General features: G+C 42.9%; 1 protein-coding gene across 6 annotated transcripts in view; it reads left to right on the forward strand.

Annotated features, from left to right (window-relative positions):
• The window catches only part of RAD51B (RAD51 paralog B), a 411,052-nt gene extending 386,143 nt beyond the window's left edge, over positions 1–24,909 (forward strand). For 4 of the 6 annotated variants that reach the window (XM_085062131.1, XM_085062133.1, XM_085062134.1 and 1 more), the window contains one exon: positions 14,386–24,909. In XM_085062131.1, the coding sequence (XP_084918257.1) occupies positions 14,386–14,573 (188 nt within the window). In that variant the 3' untranslated portion in view covers positions 14,574–24,909. The remainder of the gene's footprint in view (positions 1–14,385) is intronic. The other 2 variants (XR_014852614.1, XM_085062135.1) reach the window with 1 other exon arrangement.
• Positions 24,910–26,134: the final 1,225 nt, after the last annotated feature.

Here is a 26,134-nt window from a genome sequence, read left to right on the forward strand (position 1 = left end):
GGAGCATTTGTCGGTAAACTGTACTTTTTAGGTACCATGGTAGAGGGATTGCACGGAACTTTTATCTTTAACTTCAAGTTGTTCACATATTTGGTGAATTAATGAAGGTATGACTTTCTAAAGGGAAATGGAACATGAAGAACCAGAGAAGACTAAAGGTACTTATGGTTGCCCAAAGCCTAAGATTACTGCACCAACATCCCTAGGGGCCTTAATTAGTGTCCTAGACAGGCTGGGTCTTTTTGGGACCGGTGTGGTGAAAACAGTAACTAATTGCTGTCCATAAAAACAGCTCTGGGAGAAAATCAGGCATCGATTTTCCTGGCCTTAGCCTTGGTGATGTAAATCAGCTGCCACTGCTAGAGGAGAAGGACAGAAATAGTCCCTTGAGTACCTAGTAGGGTAGAAAACAAAAGAGTAACTTAGGTTTTGATGAAAGAGTTTTGCAGCTGCAATGTAATAGGAAACAGAGAAGCAACAGTGAAGATAGTAATTCTGATAGTCATTTCATTTAGAAGACTGATAGGTGAGATATAAACAGTACTAAGCAAATAATAACATGCAGAAAAGTCTAAGGCAATGAATAAAAAATTAATCTGTTAGAGCTGTGGAGCTTATAAACCTGAGTACCTGCCAGGTCTGATTTTACATGGAGTAGGGCAGCTTGAGTAAATAACTCAGAAAAGCAAACAACAAAAATCAAACTCTTTCATTATCAGAGTAGGAAACCCAAAAATGGCCAAGCTGTGTGCCTTCTGTGCACCACTGCCCTGCACCTTGCTACAGTCACTGGGCCATCCAAACTGACAGGCTGTAATAAAGGCATCAGACAGGCATGGCAGAGATGAAGGGGGGTGAAGTGCAGATCTTTCTTCACACAACTCTCAGAATAAACCTTCTTTATTCTCAGCCATCATCAAAACTAGGTGTGTTTTTGAGAAACATATTCTGAAGATACGGTGGAAACAGACTACAGCTTAAGAGAGGGGCAAAGAGTAGAAATCTTCACTAAGAGTATTTCAAAAACCCTGGTAGGAATATTCAAGTTGGCCTGAATGTGCTCAGGATCAGACCCTTGAGGAAAAAAATCTTTGTCAGCATTTGTTAGCTGCTCAAAATTTTAGCTCTTCCCTGGCCTTCTGATTTCCTCCTTTGCTTTGTAAGATGGTGTTTCATCCCACTCTTACTCTTCTTCGCAGATGCCAGTTCCTGTTTCTTATGTCAGCAGTTCTCAATCTTCTCAGATAACCCTGTTGTTGTTTGTGCCTTGCTGCGTGAGGGAAACAACCCATGCTTTCTGTTCCCTCCTAAAAATTCACTCCTGCTCAAGCTCCAGCAAACCTAAGCCAGCCCCGGCTCTACTCAACTTCTGCCCAAGTCCAGCATGTCAGACTGGCAGTGCCTCTGGCCTCAGTGTGGGGAAATAACCAAGGTCAGTTAGAAGTATGGGTTCTTTATTCTCCATCAAACTGGCCTTTATTTTTTCTTTCTAGCCTTACAATTATTCTTGTATTTTCTGATGAATGTTGTCTCTGGGAGCCACTAGAAAATAATGGATGGATTTGCAATAAAAAATGTCCAGCTCTGCCAAAGTGGTTTTAAATTAGTTTGTATCAACTCTGAAATTATAGTCATGCCAGTCATTGAAAAGCTCAAGATAAGTGCTTTATACTACTACTACATATTAGCAATAATCATTAGTGTTAGGCCTCTTAGTTATCTTTGCAGATATTGCTAACTATTCCATATCCTACAAGAGAAAGATTATTCCTCTAGACAGATTCACTACTTTATGTGCAGTAAAATTGTGTTGTATTTGGCTCTAAGAACTAACCAATAACCTTTGTGTCCTGTCTCTTATTCCTCCATCTTCGCATGATGAATGTTCCCCTTCCAAATTTCATTTGCCTTATGTATATTTGTTTTTAAAGCCTGAAATGGAAACAAATTTCTTTGCAGCTTTCTTCTATACATTAAAAAAATTCTGTTAACTACTTGTAAAAGAAGCAAATATTCCCATCATTAATTATAATAATAATAACAATAATTCATTCTGGAGGGTGGAATCAAGAGTGAGATTGTGCCAGTGACTGAGAGAACAGAAAATATTAATTTCACATTGAAGGAAAATATTGAAGAAGACCAAAATCTTTGGTTTTATGCTACTCTTCTGATAGCATCAGTGTATTTTAAGAAATGGTTAAGGATATTTTTAATCTTAGTCTTCAATTTTTGTAAATGGAGTAAAGAAATGTCTCCCCTAGCCTATTTTTTATTTCTTCTGGCCTAGTCTAAAACATCTTCACATTGTACCTTTCACAGGTGGTCTGTAGCTTTTTAATGAGAGTGAAATGCCTGAAGTGCTTACATGCAGAGCAGCAGGACCTGATGCCCTTCGTTTCACAATAGCGTAGAAACAGGTTTAAATGGCAATGGTGCAGATGCCTCCACCCAAGTCAGGGCTCAGAAGGGATAGGTACAAGTGAGTACAAAACTGTTTGCTCTCCCTTTCCCTTGCTTTACTGTGGGATACCCACAAACATTTAATTAAAGCTATTGAATGCATGCCTAACTTGGAGATATCTGTAGTTCCTTGAAACCGTTACACAGGAGCACCAAAGAAAATACAAGGGAGTCACTGAAGGAAAATACAAATGAATTAGAAAAGCATAGCAACCAGAGAATACATTTCCCATAATACAACAGTCAAAGGTCATGAGATCACAGATGCTCAGTTGCTCATGCATATCATCTATTCTCTCCACTTGCATGCTTGCTCCAGAGAGGGCAAAGATTTAATGAGGATGGGGCTAGCTTTAGCAGTTCTCACCCTTCCTCACACCCTACATCTCAAAGGGCACTGAAAGCCTCTTTGAAGTCAGAATAGACACACATTGAACTGTCCCAGTGCACACATACAATCTAGAGTTTTCTCATCAGGTACAAAAATACAAGGTGACTGTTCTCTTCCGGCTGCCCTGGACGTGAACAAAGCTCTTGAATCAAAGACTTACTGAGTTGAGGAGTGGATAGAAGTTTCTCCACTGCATCTGTTCTTTCAACCTGCAGTAGCAGCCCTTCTCAGTCTCACAGTTTCTATTAGTCTGTTCATTTTTCCCAGCTCCTCAAGAAGAAATACTGTTCAGACAAAACAGCATTCTATTTACAGGAAGCTTGGCAGGGTCAAGAAGTGACTGTAAAACCGATCTCTTGTTAAAACACTTACAATATCTGCTCTGATGTAGATACAGTTAGGACTCAGCAATCTCTGATTTGCTATCAAGGCCTTGAAGGTGATTTCAGAGTCAGATTTGTTAAACTTGGTGACATTGTGTTATCACTTAGCAGAGCTAACTCAGTTGCTCCAAGTCTCACTTAATCTATGCAGCTCACTACCCACAGCTTCTGACCTACTTAGTCACTTCCTGTCTTTGATTTTAGCCTTAAAGCCTCTTTTCTGTGTTGGCCTGTGACTGCCATTTAATCTTAATCAAACTTCCTTGGACTTCCATTAATGTCAAGCGCAGCTTCTGTCATTGTAATACCCACCCTTCTGAGTGCAAGAAAACTGATTTACAGCCATCAGTCTGCCACTTCTCTTATGCTCTATGCTCATCTTTGCTTTGTTTTTCTTCCTGTATGAGTCACTTCTTCCCCCTCTCTGACACATCATGCTGTACTCTGTTTCCCTCAGTCAGTGGCTGAGATACTGCCCTGTGCACCTTTACTGCAGAGATCTGGTGAGTATTACAGTGTGTGCCCAGCTACAGTGTGCAGATTCAGAAAAAGCTAAACACGAAGAAATTGAGTTGGCCACAGTCTGCTTCAGAAAGTCACCTCGTTTAATATGCTTTTTCTTCTGATCAGAAATAATGACCTACTCAGTTCCCTTATGCCTTGCTTGAGAGCTGCTTATGCAAAACACAGCTGTTTAGTCTATGCCTCCCCACCTAACATCTCCCCTGCTACGTCAGGGCACTTGTTATCTGTACAGGTGCTGAAAGGTGGGTAACAGCTTAAGGACTTCCCCAGTTCTCACTGGTTCATTGTGCTGCAGTAATGTGCCTTTGAAATAGACTTCTCCAGCCAGTTTCCTTCTATGACCAGAATCCAATCTAAAGATTTTAATCTTTAATCTTTTGAAGTACTACAGTGGCTTTTGCTTGCACAGGGGCACTGCTGAACTGATGAGATCTGTTGGTTTTCAAGATTCTTTCACCAGGACAGAGAAGTTCAAAGATGTGGCCTGATGCTCTTTGTGGCTCAATAATCTTTGAATGTCAGCTACAAAACATTTTGTGGCAATGGCATCTACGTGTAGCACGTAGGAGATATTTGTTCCTGACCTTTCTCAATACACCCAGCTCTGCTTTGCTCTCTTCCTCCTACTTCTGTGCTCATCAGCACTCATACACTTTTGGGTCTTGTTGTTATTAACATATGGAATTTAATATGTTAATATTAACATATGGAATTAACATATGTGACCCATCACTGAGTGCAGCCTTGTCCTCTTAGTAAGCAGAAAATACCATGCATTTTGGAAGGACGAATTAGCTATAGGCCATTCTTATTAAACCTCTCCTTCACCTTATCTCAAGTTGTATTTTTGAACTGCAGTCACTATGCACTGTTAGGTTGAAAACAACCACTTGAGCCCTTTCCAGCAAGGCTTTGATACTAGGTATGGAGGAGAGATAAGCAGCACATTGAAGTTGCAGTATCACTGTAACTGAGAGCAAGGAGTGAATGCAAACATGCCCTCCTTCTGGCACTGCCTGGCTCTGGATGAGGGGAGAGGAAAGAACAGAGCAGCTTGGGTTCACACACATGGCGGGAGCCAGCGGCCTCACAGCTGATGACAGATTAGACTCAGGACCTGGTTAGTGGGAAGACTGTGATTAGACTTCAGCAACATCTGTCTCTAGCACTAAAGGAATCACTGCTGTGGGCTGTGACTTTCTCAGCAAACTGTAATTATACCAGGAACCTCATTCCTGCTGTTTTTCTCAACTACTTAAGTGCAAAAAAAAATGTGAGTAAGGGTGCAGGGAAGCTAAAACTGTGAAAGGAACAGGAAAGAGGCACCTGTTTATTTTTGTTCAGCTCATTCCAATTATTTTCTCTCTGTTTCTTAGATTTGTATGAATCACAGACTGTTTTGTCCCAAAAGTCAGTGTCAAGGTTTACCTACCTGAAGTTGGCCTGCCATCCACCTGAAGTTGATAACACACATCCTCTCTGTCCACTTATGTCCCGTGGCATCTTACACAAGTGTGGTGGCACTGGCAGAAGGTGTCACACCAACCTTTGCTTGGCAGTGCCACGTCTTTCCTCCCATGGGGAGAGCAGTATGGAGTGCTGGACACACAACTGTTCTCAGGACATTCCCAGGAAGGTATGGACTGGGCAGAAGTGTGGGATATGGGAGACTGCTCAGGGTGAGTTTAAGCCTAACTCCCAAAGGCCCTGTCTAGACTAGGATTTAAGAGTTTGAACTTTAAAAGTGTTAGGTTGTATATAGTAACTCTCTGTTTTAAAAGATGCAGAAAATGAGTTAAAGTTTGAACTCCCAGTAACACCTGGTAAATTTTGCCAAAATAACAATGTCAAAAAAGAGCAGGATTTCCTTACAAGATTTCTCTGCCAGAAAAAAACTTTTTGTTTGTGCAGTTATAACTCCATAGAAGTCCATTTGCCATTAGTGCTTTCTTTGCTCAGAATGTAAGAAGAAACAGGTTTTTTTTAATGTACATGGAGGAGAAATATCTCAGACAGAGTTTGCCAACAGAGCTTTACCATCTATGTACTTCTTTCTTAACATTTCTCAGAGCATTAATGTGACTTTTAGTATACTGTGAAGGCAAGAGTGTCTTGTCTATGTTAAGCAATTTTATATCAACACCATACTCATCTAGAAGAAAGCAGAATTGTTCCTTACCAGCATGTCTGCCCTCCATCCTGCAGCACATCTGGCAGCACAGCCAGGGATGAGAGTGTGGCAGCAGGAATTTGACCCTTGGGTCTTGAAAGCACTGGGAAGTCTGCACGTTGGCAAGCAGATCCCTGTCTCCAGAGCCAAGTCTCTGCAGATACTGGTGGGAAAGACACACATCTGGAGTAGTTTGGAATTGGCACAAATGGCTGTGGACAAGGAGAAGAGAGGAAAGGTTAGAAGGAAAGTGGAAAAATTGCCTCTTGCACATTTCACTTTCTTTTCCATCTGCTTGTGTGCTGTTGCTGTGAGCTATTAAACAGCTGCAGTGCTTTGTCCCAGAAGGGACTGTGTTTCAGTAGAGATGGAGAATGATCCCTATGGCTTAGCACTTTGGGAGCCCCCTTGAATAGAAGGGGCCATAGGAGTAATGTTTGTCTAATGGACTGTTCTACTAAATACACTTGGGAATTCAACACTTGGGGCAGTAGCCAGAGGAGCTGTTCTGGCTCCTCAGACCTGAAACTCCTGGCAGGCAGTGGGTACTGCTGGGTGTTTCTGACTCATTCTTGTCAAAGTAGGTGAGTCCCTCTTGTTTCTTGCCTTCCAAGCAGAACCTCCTGACTCTCCTGAACTGGTTCCAAAATTCAAGGAGAGCAGATTACTCAAGCAAAAGGTTTTTGCAGACTTTGAGACTTTGTAGCTTGGGGACATAAAGGTAGAGAGGGAGGACCAAGTGAAGGCAGAGTGGGTGTACAGTGACTGCCAAGGCCTGAGCAGAAGAGCAGTTTTTTTGCATCCATTCAGATGCTCAGCAATTTCCTGCATTGTTCCTACAGTCAGCATGCTCCACCTGCTTTTACTTAACCATTTCCTGTTTATGGCTTCCAAAAACTTTCTGGTGAAATCACTAATCTGCCACAAGATCGGTCTTTATGGTCTCTTTTGGGCAGGCTTCACTCACTTTTTTCTCTGTCTTCAGTGCACAGATCTTTCAGACTGAGGCACTGTGTGCTCCGTGTGCATGTCTTCATGCATGTGTGTGTGCGTGCAGTCAGTAGTTATGTCAGGAAACTATGTGCTGGCTGATTAGTTCTTTCTCCTAACATATGCTGCTTTTTACCATCTAATGCTTCCTGGTTTTTGCAAATTTGAGCAAAGTAACAAACAGTAGCACTGAGGGCTACTGCCTCTTTCTGTAGAACAGAGGGCTCCAGATGTTTAGAAGCAGGACCCTTCCCATTACTTTCAAGTATCTAAGTGCTCTCCCACCAATGAGGAATTTGTTCTCTGCATAGCTTGCCCAAGATTCAAATAATTTTCTAGATTTGAAAACATTGGGGTAATTTCTTCTAGTCTGCTGTTCAGTTTCTCAGATGTGAAAGGCAAGGTGTGAGGAGCAGGATGGGTGAACCAAAGAAAAATAAATCTTTATCTTACAGCGTAGATGGCTCCCACAAGTCCCCATCACACACTTAGTCACGTCTTGTAGAAATCACTAGAAAAGCCTGCATGCTTCAAGTCTACTCTCCTTAGCCATACTACAGATAACACTCCAGCCACCACTAAAGTACAATTTATTTGTCACTGCTTTTTCTGTTTGTTTTCTCTTTTTATTTCTCTTCTGAAGCAGTGAAAATAGATTTTTAAGTCTATTTTCTCTCAGATTCTCATGCTCTTGCACAGTGCTGCAATGTTTGGGTTGCGGTAAGCACTGCAGGGGAATGTTCTCTTCTTAAAATAAATCATGGAAACATTTCTGTTGGAATCAAGGCTTGTAGAAGTTTACTGTTTTTAAAAAAGAAGAATGTCAGGCTAACTTTGGCCTGGTATGATATCCCATTAGGGGGAAAAGACTTCTGATGTAAATCAGTGTATATTTACTGATATGATGTGTGTGTGTGTGTGTGTGTGTGTATATAATAATACACACATACATATACATGCACACACACCAGTATACGTGCCAGTTATACTGCTATAACTGAGCACTGAAAACATCCTGTAAGAACACTGGACATGTTGGTCCTGTCAGACAGATCTGCAAATTCCTTAACTATCTCTGCTGCAAGTTAGTGTAAGTTACTTAACTAAGGATGCTTACTCTGCTGAGTTAGGCATAGAAGGAGTAGATCTGTAGCGTGCACAGGCACTGCTGCTGAGCTGTTTCACACTTTGGAAATGAAGTTACCAGGCTCACACTCACACATTTCTGAATATTTTAACAAGAACACTAAACCCCCACTCCTGTTTTAACTGTAGCATAAACACACAGCAGTATCACTTCTGTATGGGTTAGGAGGTATGGTTTGGGCATCGCTGATGTCCAGGCAGCTGTCTGCTGTAGGTGCAGCACAGCCCCACTTAGAGGAGAGTTTGCTGAAGTATCCTTCAAGCTGTTTGTGAGCAGCTTTTGAAGTTTCATTAGGAAAAGGAAGCAGTTTTATTCTGCACAGAAATGTGTTTCAGATTGGCCCAAGTATGTAAAATGGTTACTTTGGTTCCCATCCAGCACAATTCATTCACTATTTTGTGTCAGGGTGCTTGTCACTGGTGGCATTTGCCCAGGGTAAGTCACACCTACCCAAGCAATGATCTGAGAGAGCCCTCAAATCTTTCTCATTTTCATTTTATGGGGTACAGCCCTGGTAAATTCATGACCTTGTTGGACCATACAGCACTTTTCTAGAGCAATTCCTTCTAACCAGATTTCAGCCCAAGAGGCAACTACTTCCAAAAGACATTCTCTAGTTCAGTGTCCATCTTTGTTTTTCAAATGTTTCTTTCACCACACTACTTTCACCACACTACTTTCTGGTTTCACTGTAAATTTGGGTGCACTCAAGATATTTTTGCCTTCCTCCTCCACCCCAAAACTGAAGGAAAGCTGAACTGTATGAAAACGAAGTGAGAACTGAGACCCTCAAGGAAAACGGCAGGAGGTGTAGAGGACCACGCAAGACTCTTTCCAGGAAATGGGCAGAAGGTTCATCGCATGAGTCACTGAAACCTTAGATTGCTAAATTCTTGAAGAATAAACTGTCAGGAATATGATACTGGTCAGGACAGTTGCAGAGAGAGATGAAACCTTCTTAAATAGCTGTTTGGTTTTTTGTTCGTGACTCATTCCTGAGGAAATTGCTGCGTCTCTGGCCAGGAACAGGGGCAGCATGCAGGCAGTGCCAGCACTCCTCGGCAAGGGCAGCAGGCAAGGCGTGCTGGGGTGCACATCCTGCTGCTCCTGGCAGCAGTTCTCCTGCCCAAGGAGCTGAGAGGGGATAGGAGCACTCCATGGCTGTCCTGCTCAAGTGAATGGAGTAAAACAGGATCACTAGTGCTCATATGCAAACTGAAACAATCTGTGTTGTGTTTTTGTGTACCAGCAGATATGAGACCAAGAGGAAATGAAGGTATTAAAACTCTAATTCCAGCTTCTTTTAAAAATGCTCTGCCTGCTCCAAGCAGTTAACCAAGTTCTATCAATAAAACTGGCCCAAAGCTCTGAATTTAGATTTCAGAGATGGACTTAAGAGTTTGGGCCAGTAACAACAGAAGCAGTCAGATGCCCTCCACAGCTACCTCCAGAGGAGCTGAATCAGCATTAACAGCACTGGGAAATGTTTGCAGTAGTATCTTGAGAGTGGAGAAACCCCAATGTTCCAGTAGGCCACTGCCAGTTCCCATTTTGATGAGTTTGACCCAAGGATTTAACATTTCAGCATCAGTTCTGTGTCTCATAATGCCATTTGTGTAATGATTGCTCATTTGGTTCCATTAAAATAATGGTATTTCTTCCACAAACCAGTGCTTGTAAAAATCAAGCCACCCAGTTTCTCTTTAGATTGTAATAAAGGAAATAAATAGTGGAATACACACTATAGTTCTCAGAGAATGAGGGGGCATTTTTCCCCTCTTTGACATACAACGTTCAGACATAGGAAGTAGGAATGTGAAAGATCTGTTACAGGCTGATGAATCCATCTCCTGCAAAAACACAGTGTAGTTACTCCCCAGCAGATATTCCTCAGGTACTATATTGATAAAAGAATCTACAGCTCTCCATTGTCGGAGCATCACAAATCCTCTTAAAATTGGAGAAATGGAAGATATAGTTCTCTTAGGTCATCCCAGTGCCACTATACTTTGAGACAGTGCAGAATGGTTCCTTGTATTGTATATAACAGCACTTTGAAGAATTCCGTTTCAAATGTCTCAAACAATGGGGGTTTCACCGCTTCCTGTGAGAGCCTGCTCTGCAGCCTAACTCATTTCACCATCTGGAGCATTTTCCTGAGTGTCTGCTCACTTTAAACTTTTCTTTTAATTGTGTGCCCACTATTTCTTCTTAAAGATAACTTACCAAAAGTTTCTGTTGTGTGAAATTCACATTAGGTTGTGCTTTTTTATTTTTTATGGGGATTGAAAAAACCCAAAAAAATTGAAAGATTGATGGCTTCTTCTCTTTGCTTTTTCTTCCTCAGAAATATTAATAAGTAATTAATAATGTATCACTGCTTTTTTAGCCATTCATCTCATGGAAGGTCAGCATTGTTGTACTCTTTTTACAGATGGGAAAAATTGAAGCACAGGGCAGGAAACAACTTGCCCAAGACCATTCAATGAGCCCATGGCAAGACTTGGATTTTTAAGCAGGTCTCCGCAGTACTGCCCTACTTTTTTCCTGCTCTTTTATTTTTTTGGCCCAGTCCAGTTCCCTTTGGCTTTGTTGGAGTACCTAGGAAGGACAAACTTTCCATGAACTTTATTCAGAATTGTAATATTGTAATTGAAAGGTCAGCTTGTTGAATATTTAACAGTTACTATCTTTCCAGTGTGTTGGTCAAGCATCCTAATTAAGTAGTGATAAATAAAACCAACAAAGCATTTTAACAGACTAGTTCAGTCCCTAGGGCCTCCGAGCTGAATTTCCTTCAGCTAGCCTGTGTTTTCCCAGTTGCGGATTGTGCAGATTGAACACAGTGTATACATCAAGCACACTCTTATCAGTGCACTGCAGGGACATTTCCTTCCTCCTCAGTGCCACCATGCTTACTTCACCTGTTGTATTTCCCTTAGCTGTGGTTTTCAGTAAGTGTGTTTCTCAGAACCTGGATAGTTGCTGAACTATAAATCTTCCAGTTTGGATAATAATACCACAACATGTACAGCATGATACACTGGGTAGGGAGAAATACTCAGCCCTGAGCAGGCTTACCTGGGTGTCAGAAGCAGTGTGGCCTGAGTAGCACATAGCTGTTTGTGGGCTGCTAAGAGATAGAGGGTTTCTCCTACTTGCCTTGAAGCTTCTGCCTGTCCAGCCTGTCATTTCATTGAATATCTGTAGTGGGACTGGACTGGATACACCTGAACACATAGTAAGACGAATGTTGTTCCTCACCTCCACATGGGAAGGTGAGGGCAGCCAAATCTGTGTGCTTGCAGTCTGGTCTGCAGGGGCCTTGTAATTGCCCTGGAGTAACGCTGACTGGAGACTGAACTGACAGTGCCCATCATGTATGAGGTGTGTCGCTCTGTGTGGATTGAGAATTGAGAAATCAGGGCTCTGGGTAGGCCAGAATTATAGCTGAGGGATAAACCACAGATCTTCCTGGCTGCTGACCATTTTCAAAGTATGCCAGCAAGTGAAGTCTGAGTTATTCCCCTACTTCTCCTTCAGGTCTCCTTCATTCTGGTTATCATTGCACCAGCATCTCAGGATTTACCAAAAGCTACAGGACTGCTGTAGGTCACTGAGCACATTATCTTTGCTTTCAAATTGAGTTTGAGAAACTACCAGCAGTGTCAAGCCTATGTCTCCTGGCTCTGTGAATAGAGGAAGCTAAGAAATAACAATGATTACATAAAGCAGGGAAATTCCCCTCAAACTTCTCCCAGACTACCTCGAACTGAAGCTGATTTGCATGCATACAGTACAAATAGTTTGCAATGGCTTCTAGCCCCGTGAAACGGTTACATGTCATTGCTTATAATTATATAATCAGGCCAGTTCTCCAAGTTGAATCGCTCAGAGAAGATGCAAAAGATCGAATCGGAGTCTGTGTAGAAATCTAAGCAATTTTATGTAGTGTGTCGGCCTGCTCCAGATGTGGATACAACTGGGTATTGCTATCCCACACAAAATCAGTGGGAACTGTTCAAGACCTCCTAGTAACTAACAGTTATTCTAGAAAAACAATGTGGAAAAAACCCTATGTTATGTTTTATAATTTGTGATTATGGATGGGTGGTGTCATACATAACTTCCTATACAAACTCTGTTTGGTAGAAAATGGGCCTTACTGAAAACTAGAAAAAAGCTATGGTATTCTTATAGTTAAAAAGTATGTTCAGCCACTTTACAGAGCCTGAGACTCATTTGGCCTGGAATTCCTGAGTGTTGCTGTTCAAAAAGCAGTGGTATTAAACAGACTTCCAAGATTTCTGTGATTTTTTTTAAACATCATGGTTTAACAGAAACAAACTAGTAAGCAAAAAGAGATAGCATATTGAAAATGCACATTTACTAGGTTATCTCGGGCTCAAAAATGTAGTTGGCTAATATGACACGGCAAAAATATTTTTCATTATCTTCTTTGTACTAAGAATGACAATGTTCATAAGCCTAGCACATCATGACTATGCAATGCCTAGATTTGTCTTGAAGACAGGTGGTGTTTTCTGTTCCTTTGCTTAGAGAGTTGGGCTTGGAGATTAGTTAGTTTGTTTGTTTGTTTGTTTGTTTGTTTTAATAGGATAAGAATATAGACTTCTCAGAGGCTCGCTACAAGCTGTTTCTTTGGAAAGAATTTGCTCACTCTTTCCTGTCTTTTTATTGAAATAAGTTCTCTGATTTCCTGTCAGTCCTCTCCCAGAGCTAGACGGAGTTTGGACAACTTCACCTATTTTCTCCCAGTAAATTCACAAATGTAAATTCTGCACATTTTTTGGCTTGTCAAGCCAGCTCTACGTTAACATTAAGTACAGCTGGGTAAGAATATAACTTTCAACAATGCTGTAGATGCCTTGCAGTAAATACCACAACTGTTTTAAACAGTCTTAGAGGTGCTTTTGTCAGTGTAGCATATTTCCCTTGAGGAATATGGGAAATTAGCATTATCATCATTTTCAGTATAGTTATACCAGGGCAGCTATATGAGCAACTCTATTCTAGTATAGTTGCTTTTGATAGAGTTAACAAACAGGGCTAGAGAGGAAGAGGAAACCAAGACACAGCTTACTTTGACAACCTGTGTAATAAGCCTTGTGTTTCTTCTACAATATCACCTCTTAATATTAATCATGTCTTGTTACTGTGAAATATCCTGCCTTTCACTTTCCTCCTTTCAGCTTTATTGACCTTCTTGAAAGCTTTGGTACAGCACAGTAGGAATCAGCTCAGATATTAGCTGGCTGTTCTGCAGAGTCCTTCAGGCACCTGGGGGCTCTCTGGGCTATGATGGAGTTTGTCTCAGTGGGTCGGCTTGAGGGACTGGAAAAGAAGTACATATTTGAATAGGCCTGGGATGCCTTGCAACACAGTTAATAGCAGCAAACCTGAGGACATTATGTGATCTGACTGATGATTCTTTTGGTCCTGGTAACTGCATATGTTTCTTCAGCTTGTGTTCATCATCATGCAGGTTGCTCAGGAAGGCTTTCATTTTGGTTTTAAATATTTCCTCTCAGGAACAATAGTCTGTTTTCTGCATAAAGTGTCTAATCACAGTCATATAATATAATTTATTTACATAGAGAGCTTCATCCTAAAGTACTTTAATGTCTGGCATTGACATGGCACTAAGATTAGAAGAGGAGCATCTTATACTGGTCGGGAGGCAGGCTCTGGTCTCAACCTAGGTATTAATAAAGCATATAGAATGGAGCCATAATATTTTCTCTGAATCCAAGGCAATATGCTATTAGTTAGAAAATATATTGCTATAAGCTGTGTACTGTTTAACTCTAGAAAGTGTATTGGAACTGTAGGACATGAGCTGTAGTAGAGAATGTCAATCTTCTTGCACATGCATTCTCTGTTCATAGGTACTGGCTACCAAAAATCAATTTTTCTGGAAAATTAGGGTGGTTCAAAGTACCCTAGCAAGTATATGCTGGCCTTTGGAGAGCTCTGGCAAAGAACGGTAGAGGGGCCTGGACTAATCTAAAGTTTGGCTCTAGAGCACATCAGAAAATTCGCCAGAATGAGAAGGAGAGTCTGGACACTAGTAACTAGAAGGACAACCAGACAGGCAGAAAAAAGGGAATCATTACATGCATTTCAATCCATTTTCAGCAAATCTGTAAGATTAGTTCATTGTGAACTTACTACCTTGATTTGTTTTGTGTATTAACTGGGTTTCCCAGTGGTTGTTTGCTGGAGGAGATGGCAACTTTGCAATCTCATTCAGAAATATTGGGATTGAGGTGTCTGTCTTTACTGTGTGTTTCAGACCGAAAGGATCAAACAAATTTAATTTGGGAAGGAACCAATCCTGCCCTGCAGCCCATACGAGTGAGGAACACTGCCTTGAAAGATACCATACTTGATGCTGCTTTACCCAGCACTAGTGGGGAGACTTCAAGCAATACATCAAATCTACAGAAAGGACAAGTGAAACCTTCCCAAAGGCCTGAATGAATATAACATGGGTTTTCAAAAATCTGGTGAAGCAGAGTGAACTTTCTTCTTCGTTTGTCCCTTCAAAAACTAACTTTAAAACCAAGTCAGAGCAAGTGCTGTTCTTTGTATATGTGGGGCCATATACAACTCTGAACTTATGAAAAATCTATATTTTGTTTAGGTTAATTCAAGTGACTTAATAATAAAAGCCTCTGAACAACATACATGCTACTGAAGAAGCACAGGCCACATGTGCCTTCCTAATTCACCTCACCACCTCATCAGTTTGGAGGAATCAAAAGCCAACCACAAGAGTGTCCACAGCCCATAACATAGTGAAATGTTCACTTTTTCTTTTTTTCAGAGAATGATAAACCCACTCATTGACTTGATTAAGAAGCAATAGTACAGTAAGCACTTATTCCTGTAACTCACTTGGAAATCATCAGAGATGATGTAAGAGTTGCAAATAGATGGGCTCTGACTGTTCAGAATGTTAGGAGAACAGGTAGCAATCCAAACGGTGAGAAGATCAATGTGTATTTCAGCTGCTCAGCTCTCTCTGTCTTCAAAGCACTTTTGAAGTATTCCCAGCATGACTGCAAACCACGGAACTATTTACTCACCTTCGAGACTTAGAGAATGTATGACTTGCTCAAGGCCACTAAAAGCATCACTGGCTGTGCTGTGATCAGGATCTGGTTGTTCCCTGCTCTCAAGCCTACAGGAAAGCCATGGGTTCAGTTAGTGCCAGCAGCTGATGCACGGTCACCTGAGAGGCTGGTTCTGTCCTCTGCCGTCACAGGGAAAGCCTCCCTGAGCACCCTCTTGGAAAGCAGAGTAACCTGTACAGAAATATGAGAGATCTGGAGTACTGCCAAAGTGGCTGTAGGTAACCCAGCAGAGAAATCAGCTGCAGTGAGGCCACCTCAGGCAGAGAGGCAGGCAGGTTGCCATCTGCTGTTTGCTAGACAGCCTGTGGGTGATGAGAGTTCCTGGGAGCACCTGGCCTCTATGCAAAAGTGCTGCACACCCTTAAGCAAGGCAGTGCAAGAGATGTGGAAGCTGATGTCACACCACTCCAAGCCACCAGACGGGATGGCATGGAGAGGGCAACTCTGCAGCTATCCGCTTACACGCCTGCTCACACAGCTTTGGCCTCTCCTTTAACAAGGAAGTTTCCATCGCAACAAGGAAGCTACTGCATTTCAATAAGATACTTCTTAATAAGTTACTTCTAAAAGCTAATACATTTCACCCTGCGGAAGAGCAATTTTCCAGCTTCAGTGTTACGTTTTGTGCTTTGAAGAGACCTTTGGAACATGTAATTTTAATTTTGTTTTAGCTAAGATTTAGATTTTCTTCTTGACAGTGCTGCACTACTGGCCACTCAAACCCTGCTGAACTTGCTTGTAGCCATTTAATCTGGTTATCTTATAAATATTTGGTAGAGCACTCAGACAGAGAAGTGTTTTTTGCTCTTACAGTCACATGTCTGCTTCCAGGACCTTTCAGAAGTACAAAAGACTGAAAGCAGGGAAAATTCCACTGAGATGCATTCAAGTCTCCAGGGAGCAACTGTACTCTGTTTGACTAAAATTTCTCATTGCTGCCTCTCCCTATTTTAAAAAACATGGAAGGATGGAGAGGGGAAGCTTGAGGGTTTCATTATCGTAAACACTGGAATGCAAGCACTGTTTTCACTCATTTCTCTCATATTGCAGAACCATTTGCAGTTGGAGAGGGAGATGAGCTTGTCAGTGCTCCCTGCACTACCAGGGAAATTTCCATCAAGTTCTAAAATGTTTTACAAACTAATGAATTAAAGCTTAATCCCCTTCTTCTCATCCCCATGAAGCAAGCACAGTTTAAAGACAGGGCTAATGAGACTAAAATAGTTGTGCTTTGCTGAAGTCACATGGGCAGCATGGTAAGAGGACTTGGGTCTTTGAGTCCCACATTTCTATCTTATGCCACAGACAACACACATTGCCTCCCTTTCCAAGGCTTGCTGTATTTCCCTTCCTAGGATATAGTGAAAACATGCTGACATCACACCTTGAGACTACCTTGGGTTTTCCCCCTTGCTCAGAACTGCTGTCCCATCAAATTAAGATGTTGGAAAGACCAAAGAGGAATGTGATGTAGGGGAAAAAAAATCAAGTCACTGCTTTGTCTGCCTTGGGCATGTTCTGCCTCCACTGCTGCCAGTGTTCTATTGGGAGCAACCTCACATATTTTTACATGTACTTCCATATAGTATTCAGGCAGAACTTTGGTAAAAATGCTACAATCAAAAAGAGAGCTTGGCTGACAAGAAAATTGGACAGATGAGCCAATAAGTCACTTCTGTATTGAATATATGTAATTTTGTTATCCTTCTATTTGTGACCTGCATTTCTTACTGCTTCTTATTATCAGAATCCTGTAACTATTGCTGCAGCCATCTTTCAGCTCTTCAGAAGACAGGGATAATCCATCAGCCAGTTCCTCTCCAGTGGTATGAGTGAGGTTTTTACCAGGGGTATTAACGGTCAGTTGAACAGAGTTGTTCCCAACAGGGCCAAGCAAAAAGCAATGTGCACGTGAGTCACAAAATGGAAGAGAAGGAAACATTTAAAGTTTTAAAATTATTTTTCCCTTAGCTTCCCTTGTTCACACTGATAGATAATGAGACATGCAAAGCTGGATATATATTGACAGTGAATGTGTAAGTGGGGCTGAGAACTTCTCCCACTGTGCAAACAAACCTGAAGTCAGTCAGCTCCCAGAACCAGATCAGTGTGTACCAGCTATTCCAATCCCTGTAGATGAGAGATACTGGGAGGAAAATCAGTCCTCATCTCTCTCGTGTGACCTTACAACATACCCCAGCACTAGAACCTCTGGCCTCTTAACACTGTTACCTTTTGTGACAAAGCCCTAGCACTGGTCCTTGGGTAAGCTGCTTTTGTAGCACCCTTCCCTGCAGAGGATCCAGACTCACTGCAAATGCTGTGCACAGTGCTCATTTCATTCCCTGCTGAATGGCAGCCAGGCCTGAGGTGGAACATGGCAAGCTCTTTGCCGCACCTGGCAACCCCACACAGCTGCTGAAAACAAGTGAGGAAGAAAGCAGTGTACAAATGCAGGGGAATTTTCACATAGGCAGGATGTAATTAGCAGAGCTGGAATTTGGCCAGGACACTGGGGTTAAAACACTGGCTTGCAGGTAACACACTGGGATCTTTCATAATTCAAATGCTCAGGATCTCCCGTTTCCATTTTACCTGGAAGATGTCAGAGGACCGTTCCGTATTTAATGATCATGGGCAGCTCTCAAACATCTGACACAAAGGAAGAAGTGTCTAAATGGTGCTGCACCTGCAGAGCTTCTCTGCCAGCAACTGCCCACCGTGAACAAGAGCAGAAAGGATCACATTCTGACAGGACTACAGCTGCACCGCTGTAAAACACACCTCCATGCCTTGGGGTTCACTTCACCCCTAACCCTCATTACTCAGTTTTCAGGCCCCAAATCCCTTCCAAACAGAAAGAGAAGATAATAAAATTAGGGCAGCACCTCACACATAAAATACAAGAGAGACAATATTACCATTAGGTGCTGCTTCAACCTCATTCTCTGCCATTTGAAATAACACCAGATAGCTATCGGACAACAGAGAATTTAGATGAAGCACTTCACCCCAGTGTAGATGAGTGAGCTTTTCCAACTGGCTTCCTGGTAATACACAGAGCGTGAAGAGCTTTTACCACCTCCTTCCTTCCAGCAGGGAAATCACATTCAAAGCAGCAAAACATTTTTTTCCACTTCATGATCTCACTTTCTGTATAAGCAATTTTTCTGTTTACTACGAGGATGTCAAATGTCCACAAAACGTCGGGGAAGTCATTCATGAATTTCATGTGTGCAAAGCCTGCACAATGTTTCTACCATGATGTGGCCCACAGTCTGAAATATAAATAATTGCAAACCTCTAACCCCTCGTCAGCCAGACCTGCAGACATGTGCAGTCAAGGAACTGACTTCCTCTGTGTGGTGCAGTCTGTGCAAGCAAAACCAGAGGTGTTCCTGCCATCTGAAAAATTATAATCTCTACATCAGTAATTCATAAAAAAGGGAACCCTCCTCTGCCTCTGAGGGCTTCCCATGCCAGCCTTTGGTTTAGGGGGGTTGGGGGCGGGGTGGGGTGGGCTTGTTTGATCAGGCTGCCTTGCAAGCCCCCTCTTTGTCAAGTGTTGTTTAATACAACCACCAACAAAACTTGATGAGAGCACCTCAGTCAGTGGGACAACAAACCTACAGACAGCCTCCAGTGGCAAAGTGCACTGGGGAGAGTAAAGAACGGGCAGCTGCAGGCAACAGGAAATCCAGCACTAATAAATAAAATGTCTTATAGCCAGAAAGAGGAAATAAACAGCAGCAGCACAAGCTGAGAGGACAGAAGAGAGGAACACAGTGTAACTGTGGCATGGGAATCACTAGTTACAGTGAGCTTATTTTTACAGAACGTTGTCCCAGTTTGTTATGTGTTCAGACTGCAAAAAAAATGGGGGAGTGGGGGGACTGCTCAAAGAGAGGGTCTCTATCAGAAGTTGTCAACAACCACTGTAATTAAGGAAGCAGCCAGAGCACACACAACCAGAGCTACTGCCAAACTGAAATGAAAGCATTTTTTGTTTTCAGCTGTAGCCCCAAAGGATAATAAAAGATGGTTCTACCATGCCAACTGAGGAGCTGCAGGGACACCGTTTCTAGATGGCCCTACTCCCATCTTTCCAAAATTACACACTGTGGGGAAGCAGCAAGTTACTGTTCCCAAGCGTGCTTTCGAAGCCCAATGCCCCCACACCCCATCTGACTGCAGCCACCTGGGAAGGCCAGCCACAAGACAGGTGGGCCCCCAACCACCATGGTAACGATGGAGGTGGCACCAGCTGAGCTTTGCCCCCAGCCAGTGGGCTGTTCTGGCACTGCTTGGTTCAGACTGCCAGAGCAGCAACACTGAATTTTCCCTCCACCTTTCCATGGGTTGCACCATGGCCCCACAGCATTGCCACCACCCATGGGAGCTGCTGCATTCAGGAGAGCCACACCCCGCTTTTGTCCTGAGGGCAGCTGTGTTTAGGGGGCTCACTGGTGTCTTGGCAAGGACCTTTGTTCGTGGCACACCGACACTGTGCTCTTCTTGCTGCTGGCAGCATAGGTGGCCTGCGAGAGGTGGCCTGGCAGAGCCGAGGGGGTTGGCACAGATCTTCTCAGTCGTGGGACATGAGGCTTTCACCGGTGCCTGTACAAACTGGTGTGTAGGTTCAGCAAAGGGAAAGAAGTCATTCAGAAATTGCATGCATATTTCTGAATTCATTCATTGAGTGGCGTTTGCCTTTCATCCTCCCCCCTGAGCTCCGTGTGCATTGCTGGCATTCTCTCTCAATCCTATATAATAATTCCCAGGTCTCCACAAGCCACTGCCTGCCAATGGAGCCCACAGTCACTGGACCGCCAGCCCGGTCACATGAAAAGTTACATGCAAAGGTTTAAAGCTTTCTCCTGACCCCAGCCCCTGTTCCTGTGAATCCCCTGCAGTGTTTTCATAATCAGGTGCCAGGGAAGCTTTGCACTGAGCAGGGTGCTAAGAAGGTGGCTATTTAGCAGCAGCATTTCCAGAGTCTTTGAACTCTCTCCCGATCTGTAAATACAAGTAGCGGAACCAGGTGAATGTCTGACAAGGCTGCTATTTTGACCTGAAGCTGCTTTCCAACCAAAGGCATATTGTGGTTGCCTCACTTGCTCTATCCCAACCTCCGTACTAATGGTTAATTGCTTCAGCAGGGTATGGAAATCACTTCTCAAAGCCTGTATACAAGGTACACAGCTGTGGTCCAGTAGAATTTTAACCTTCACTGAACATTAACAATATGTCTGTAAAGAAAATACAGTCCTTTCCCTAAAACTTTCCATTATCGAATGTTAGATGATGCAGATATTTAGTTCATCACACAAATTGTGAAAGTGGTAACATATTTACTTTTGCATCACCCCTACTTATGACACATCAGAGAAAGCACATGCTTTTGGAGCATCTCAAATGGAAGTGATCTTTTATTAAATGTGGATGAAAAGCAGAAATATTCAAGGGCTGTTTCTGATATATCAGCAGTTACAAGTAATTTCCAGCTATCACTGTTACATGAGGGAGGGCAGGTATCTCCTGCAGGAAGAGTTCTTGTTCTCCACCTGATATTTTCATGTAGGATTCACACATGGTGTATGATTCATGAATTGCAGCTCAGCTTTTGGAAGCATGGAAGTTGCATCTGGCAGTCAGAGCCCAATGTTCCTCTGGGTTTCATAGAGACCACACAAAGACTAGCCAGTTGCACCTTCGAGCCAAACAGTTGGATAATCAAACTGAGCATTTGATTTCAGTTTTGGGTTGTTTTTTTTTTTTTTTTTGAAGGGGAAGGATCCAGCCTGTTATGAACTCCAGCCTATACTTACATTTTTGTGGGTTTAAGTGAAAAGACCAGGCAAAGCTTTAAGTTGCAGTCTGTTTATATTGTTCTGATTTAAGCTCTATCATTACCAACATAACTTTCAAAAGCAAACAAAAAAAAAGCCTCCAAATTGACAGTGTTTTTCAAATTCTCTGCTTTTCTCATGTTTTCAAAAGTGTGAGCCTGTTCGGCTTGACTGACTGGCTGTTTGATTATTGCTTTACATTATATTACATTGTTTAATTCTTAACTGTAAGCCATCAAAATAATAAAATCTGAATTCTTATCTCAGTTACACTCAAACACAACTACTGAAAAATGGTTTGTCTAACTCCTAAGTATATAGGGCCTTTAACAAGCTTTGCTTAAATTGTATATTTCCAACTCAATCCAACCAAGAGTTGAGAAATCCTGTTTCTCCCCGACGAGAGCACATCTGAGTAATACAGGAATTACTTTTCTCACTCAAAAGTGTTAGCAAAATGCATGCATAAATACTGGCATTTAATCAGCCGGTGCTGTGTCTTTATTTAAAGGAAAAACTTATTTAACCCTTAAGGAGATATTCAAGCTACTAGTGAGAATGGAGACAGGTCAGAGCACCCAAATGGTAATGTGTAGAAAAAGGTATAAGTCGCTGATGTGTGTGCTGTGATCAGCTGGCATTGCCCACCCTGCCACATGACAGCCAGGAGACCAGCAAGGAGGATTTTCCAATTTTGGAAAGTGCACTGAAATGGGGAGAAACAGCAATCTCCAAATTGTCTTTCCTTTTATGAAGTATTGTCTTCAAGATACTGCTTGACATTCATGCAGTCAAATATTTTGACAATTTGAACAAATAAGCAGGAAATGGTTTTAATTTTTGGCCCCAGTGGGCCATTTGTGAAGAAGAATAAGTAGCGGAGCATGTGCCATGTCTCTTAAACACCCTTGTTTGCCAGTAACTTATGCACCATGTTTCCCAGGCTGTGGAAGGGGTTATGATTTCCCATCCACCAAGTCACCCTTCTCTCTCCACACACAATCCCCAACCCTGCACCAGGCTGGGGTGAAAGGAAGCATCTCTCTGAAGTACTCTGCTGTGACCTGTTCATGACAGAGGGTGCATGTGCACATAACACATTATTCTGTGTATGTTTCCGAGAAGGGCTGTATTTGCAGTCACTTCCCAGTAGCACCAAAGAGCAGTAGCAAGCCGAGGTGGTGCATGCACAGACACCTGAGAGCCAAAGCTGCTCCTCTCTCCACCCTGCCGTGCAGAGCCAGGCCCGTCTGTGTGAGCATGCTGCTGCAGCATACCTTCCGGGAGCCCTGGGCCAGGGCGCTGCGCTTGGGGAGATGCCAGAGGAGCTTTTGGCTGTGCTTTCACTGCGGGTTTAAGTAGTTCGATTAGCATTTGGGTCAGAGCACATGGAGCAGCCCCGGCTGGGGTGGGAGAAGTCACACTGTGAGGCCACACTTGAACGTGGCCACTTTACTGCAGCACCCTGGGTACAAAGCCTACTTGTGTGGGGCATGTCCCGTCGTGCGTCACACTTTGGTTGTCAGTGGCAGTCATGGGTTGCTGGGGGTGACACAATAACCTCTTTATGCTTAAAAGAATAGCGGGGGGAATTGCGGGAGACCATTGGAAACAGCAGCAAAGAAGTGGTTTGGCATTTGTCTGTCCCTCAAGGTAAGGTGCCCAGGCAGTCGCTGAGCTGCCTGTGCTGTGCTGGAAGGAGCACAAGTAAAGCAGCAGCAAGGATAAATGCAAGACTTTGGGTATCTAGATGGGAGAGGAATTAAAGAAACACCCAAAGAAGACCTCATGTTATCTCTGTGGTGAAAACATGAGAAAACTGCTTATTTAGGGTAGAGTTTTACAGCAGCTCGCTATGAAGTCTGGGCTGCCACAGCCTTGTCACCCCCCCTGCCTTCAACACAAGAGCAGCCACACAGGGAATCAGCTCAAAGAGCTGATCTGTCTGGAAATTAAACTATTTTTTAGTTACAAATAAAAGTTTGCTTTACTAAAATGTCTCAAAGTTTCATTCAAAGAGAACTGGAAAAATAAAAATATTAGGAACTGAAAAGGGCCAAAACAGATGGAAATTTGAAAAAATACTGATACAACCTATAAAAGTTAGTTAAATCTCTTACTGTATCTATCACTGTCTCCTTTGCCAGCCCCTCAGCCACGCACTCCACAAAGCAGTAAGCCTAAATAATTCAGATATGCTAAGCAAAGCTACTCTGAATATGGCTTCTAGCCTAATAAGTCAAAGCCTAATCTAGTTCCCATGAAAAACATCAGGAAAGTTTCCTTCAACACTAATAGACATAAGATTGGATTGCGGAACAAACCACATAACTTTTGACCAAAAAGTGAAGTTTTTCTACAGCATTGATAAAATATTCATGCAGGAGAATATGGAAACTCTGACTGGAGCAGTCACATTACTAAATATGTTTTAAGCAAGCATAATCATGTTTGAAATTACACTCGTTCTCACTAGTGATCTGTGCTCCAAGAGGAAAATACAAAACAAACTTTTTTTAAAGGAAAAAAGTATTTATAATTTCTTTATTGTGGATGTGCAGAAAGACTCCCCCTCTGCTGCTGGGAAAACCAGTTTCTGCTCAATAAGCAGTAAAGCGTATCCTAATTTTAAAAAAGCATTTGTTAGGCAAAACAGGGCTTTTTTGCAATGCTTTCATTTTTTTGCAGTTGGAGTCTTTCTGTTGATGCCAGCTGCTTTAGTTGTAGGTATTTTCTGGGAGGTGGTGTCTGTCAGTCCCACGTGGGTGTCCCCTTGGCTGTCTCTCATAGCCGCCCTTCTATAAATCACAGCATATTAAAAAAAAGGGGATAACGCTGACATGTGAACTAATCCCCACATCAAAGGGAGCAACTCTCCCTCCTCCAAACACCCACCCCCCTCTTTTCCTGGGAAAAGTCTAACGCCTAGAAGGTGATTTACACAAAACTTCATCCCAGTTGTTAGGAAACTTGCAGTGCCGCTTACTTGCCAACTGCAGAAGAAACCTGGGAATCAGGGCAACCACAATAGCTAGCCTGCGGCTTCCAGCATGTGGCAATTCAGGAGAGAAAAAAAACCAATTGGCTTGTTTCAGCAAACTTGTGTATACGTTGATTGCATGGCAGAATAGGCATGTATATAGACAGATGTAAACGTGACTAGTAATGCAGGTCTGTCTGGGCACATCTAGGTCTGTATGGGCGCACCTATATGTGTGTGAGCTCACAAGTACTTGTACAGGCACAGGAGTGCCTGGCCTAGCACATACAAGAAGCACACAGAAATACCTCTCTCCCCCTCTGCTAGGAGCAAAGATGGACCACAGGAAATATACGTTAAAAACATACGCTCATACGGGCATCCAGTGGCCTAGACATGGAGAGGGCTATCTTAAGCTATTCATTCCAGCTGTAGGCCTGTCTTTGAGCTAACAGTTCAAATGCTGGGAATAGATGAATAAGGGGAATGCTCTGTATGAGACAAGATTAAAGCATACTGCTGCCCTTGCCTTTGCAAATGCTTCCTGTGCACTTTTAAACACACAAGATACTTCCAAATAACTGCCTGTCTTTGGAATGCAGCTGAAAGGAGGAAAAAATGCCTCTGTCTGGCTAGGTAACTCTTTTCCCAATATAATGCTTAGTCTGTGCCTGTGCTGGGCACATGTCCTTCAGGCGTACCAGCAAAGCATTTGTAACGTGGACAAATACTATACTGGTGGTTCTGAATTCATTATCAAAAGCAAAAATACCTGCCCCATGTGAAACTGGCTGTAGTAAAGTGCATTTCTATGAGTACATGTATGCACATAAACTAGATATTTCCACCACTATTGCAGCTCCTGGTTGGTTAATTCAGCTTGCTTACTGCTTTGTCCTCCTGCCACCCACACGGGCAGGCAGGGATGCCTTGGGGCCAGCAGGGCCCTCCCCACCCAGGGCATCCCTTGCCCCAGGCCAGAGGGCCATGAACGTCTGACCCAGTAAGTCAGCGTCCCTGCCAAAAGAGGCACACGAAGTTCGCTCCCAGTGCCAGAGAGTGAACTGGAGTGGGGAATAGCTGGATTTTAAAAAAAAAAAAAAAACCTCATAATTTCTGTAGTCCTTGGTTGGTTGCAGTCCAGCTGCACTCAACTATGCACTTCGGTGTGATTGCACAAGAGCTGAGGGGAGGAAGCAAGTAGCCAGGGGCAGTGAGACACCCAGGCAGCTCCCATGTCAGTGGCAAGTGCTGGCTTAAAACTTCCATGAAAGTACAGCCTGAGGGGGAGCATCAGGCATGCCAAGAGCCCCACATCTCCCACTCCGCTGACAGGAAGGGCAGGGCACCTGGGTGGGGGGAAGACAGAGACCAAAGTTTTTGTTGTTCCAGCGCTCCCTCCACGTAGATGTGCAGCTCTGCATGTGTCTGTGCCTGTCCCCTGCCCTGTGTCAAGTGGAGAGGATGTGAAAGAAACCCCAGCATGGTTGAGCTTTCACCTCCAGTACATGGAAAAACAAACACAGCCATTCTCGTGTTTGTTGATTTAGTTTAGAGTGCTTCTTCCATTACAAAACCATTTCCCTGCAGGCAACAGGCTAAAACCTATTTGCTTATTACTCTGCAAAATAAAATGATGGGTGCAATTTTCAAACACCTCTTCCATTCATAGACACGGAGATTGAAAGGACAGAGCCCTCCCAAATACCTCTCATCTGTGTTTCCTTGTTGGGCATAACTTTTCACGTTTTCTAGCTCAGAAACACATGCCATATATATCTTTTTCTCCTCTTCTTCAAATGTACATCTCTCTATGGGAGAGTTTTGTGTTCAGAAAGTGAACCATGTGCTTCATCACAGGTATTTACATAGGGATGGCTGTGACCATTGAAAGCTGCATCCAGAGCTGCAATTCGCAAGACACCACACACCCCACACACCCCACTTCACCATCTATAATGAGTCAAAACCCCAGACATGAACACTTGTGAAAAAGGGAGAGGTTTCCTCCTGCTGCTCAGGCTGGTGGCTGCCCCAGCTCCCATTTAGGATGGTGTACATACCAAGCCATCTCTT

This window comes from Lichenostomus cassidix, chromosome 5, assembly GCF_008360975.1.
Source record: "Lichenostomus cassidix isolate B80296 chromosome 5, HeHo_3.0, whole genome shotgun sequence".
Taxonomy (NCBI): domain Eukaryota; kingdom Metazoa; phylum Chordata; class Aves; order Passeriformes; family Meliphagidae; genus Lichenostomus; species Lichenostomus cassidix.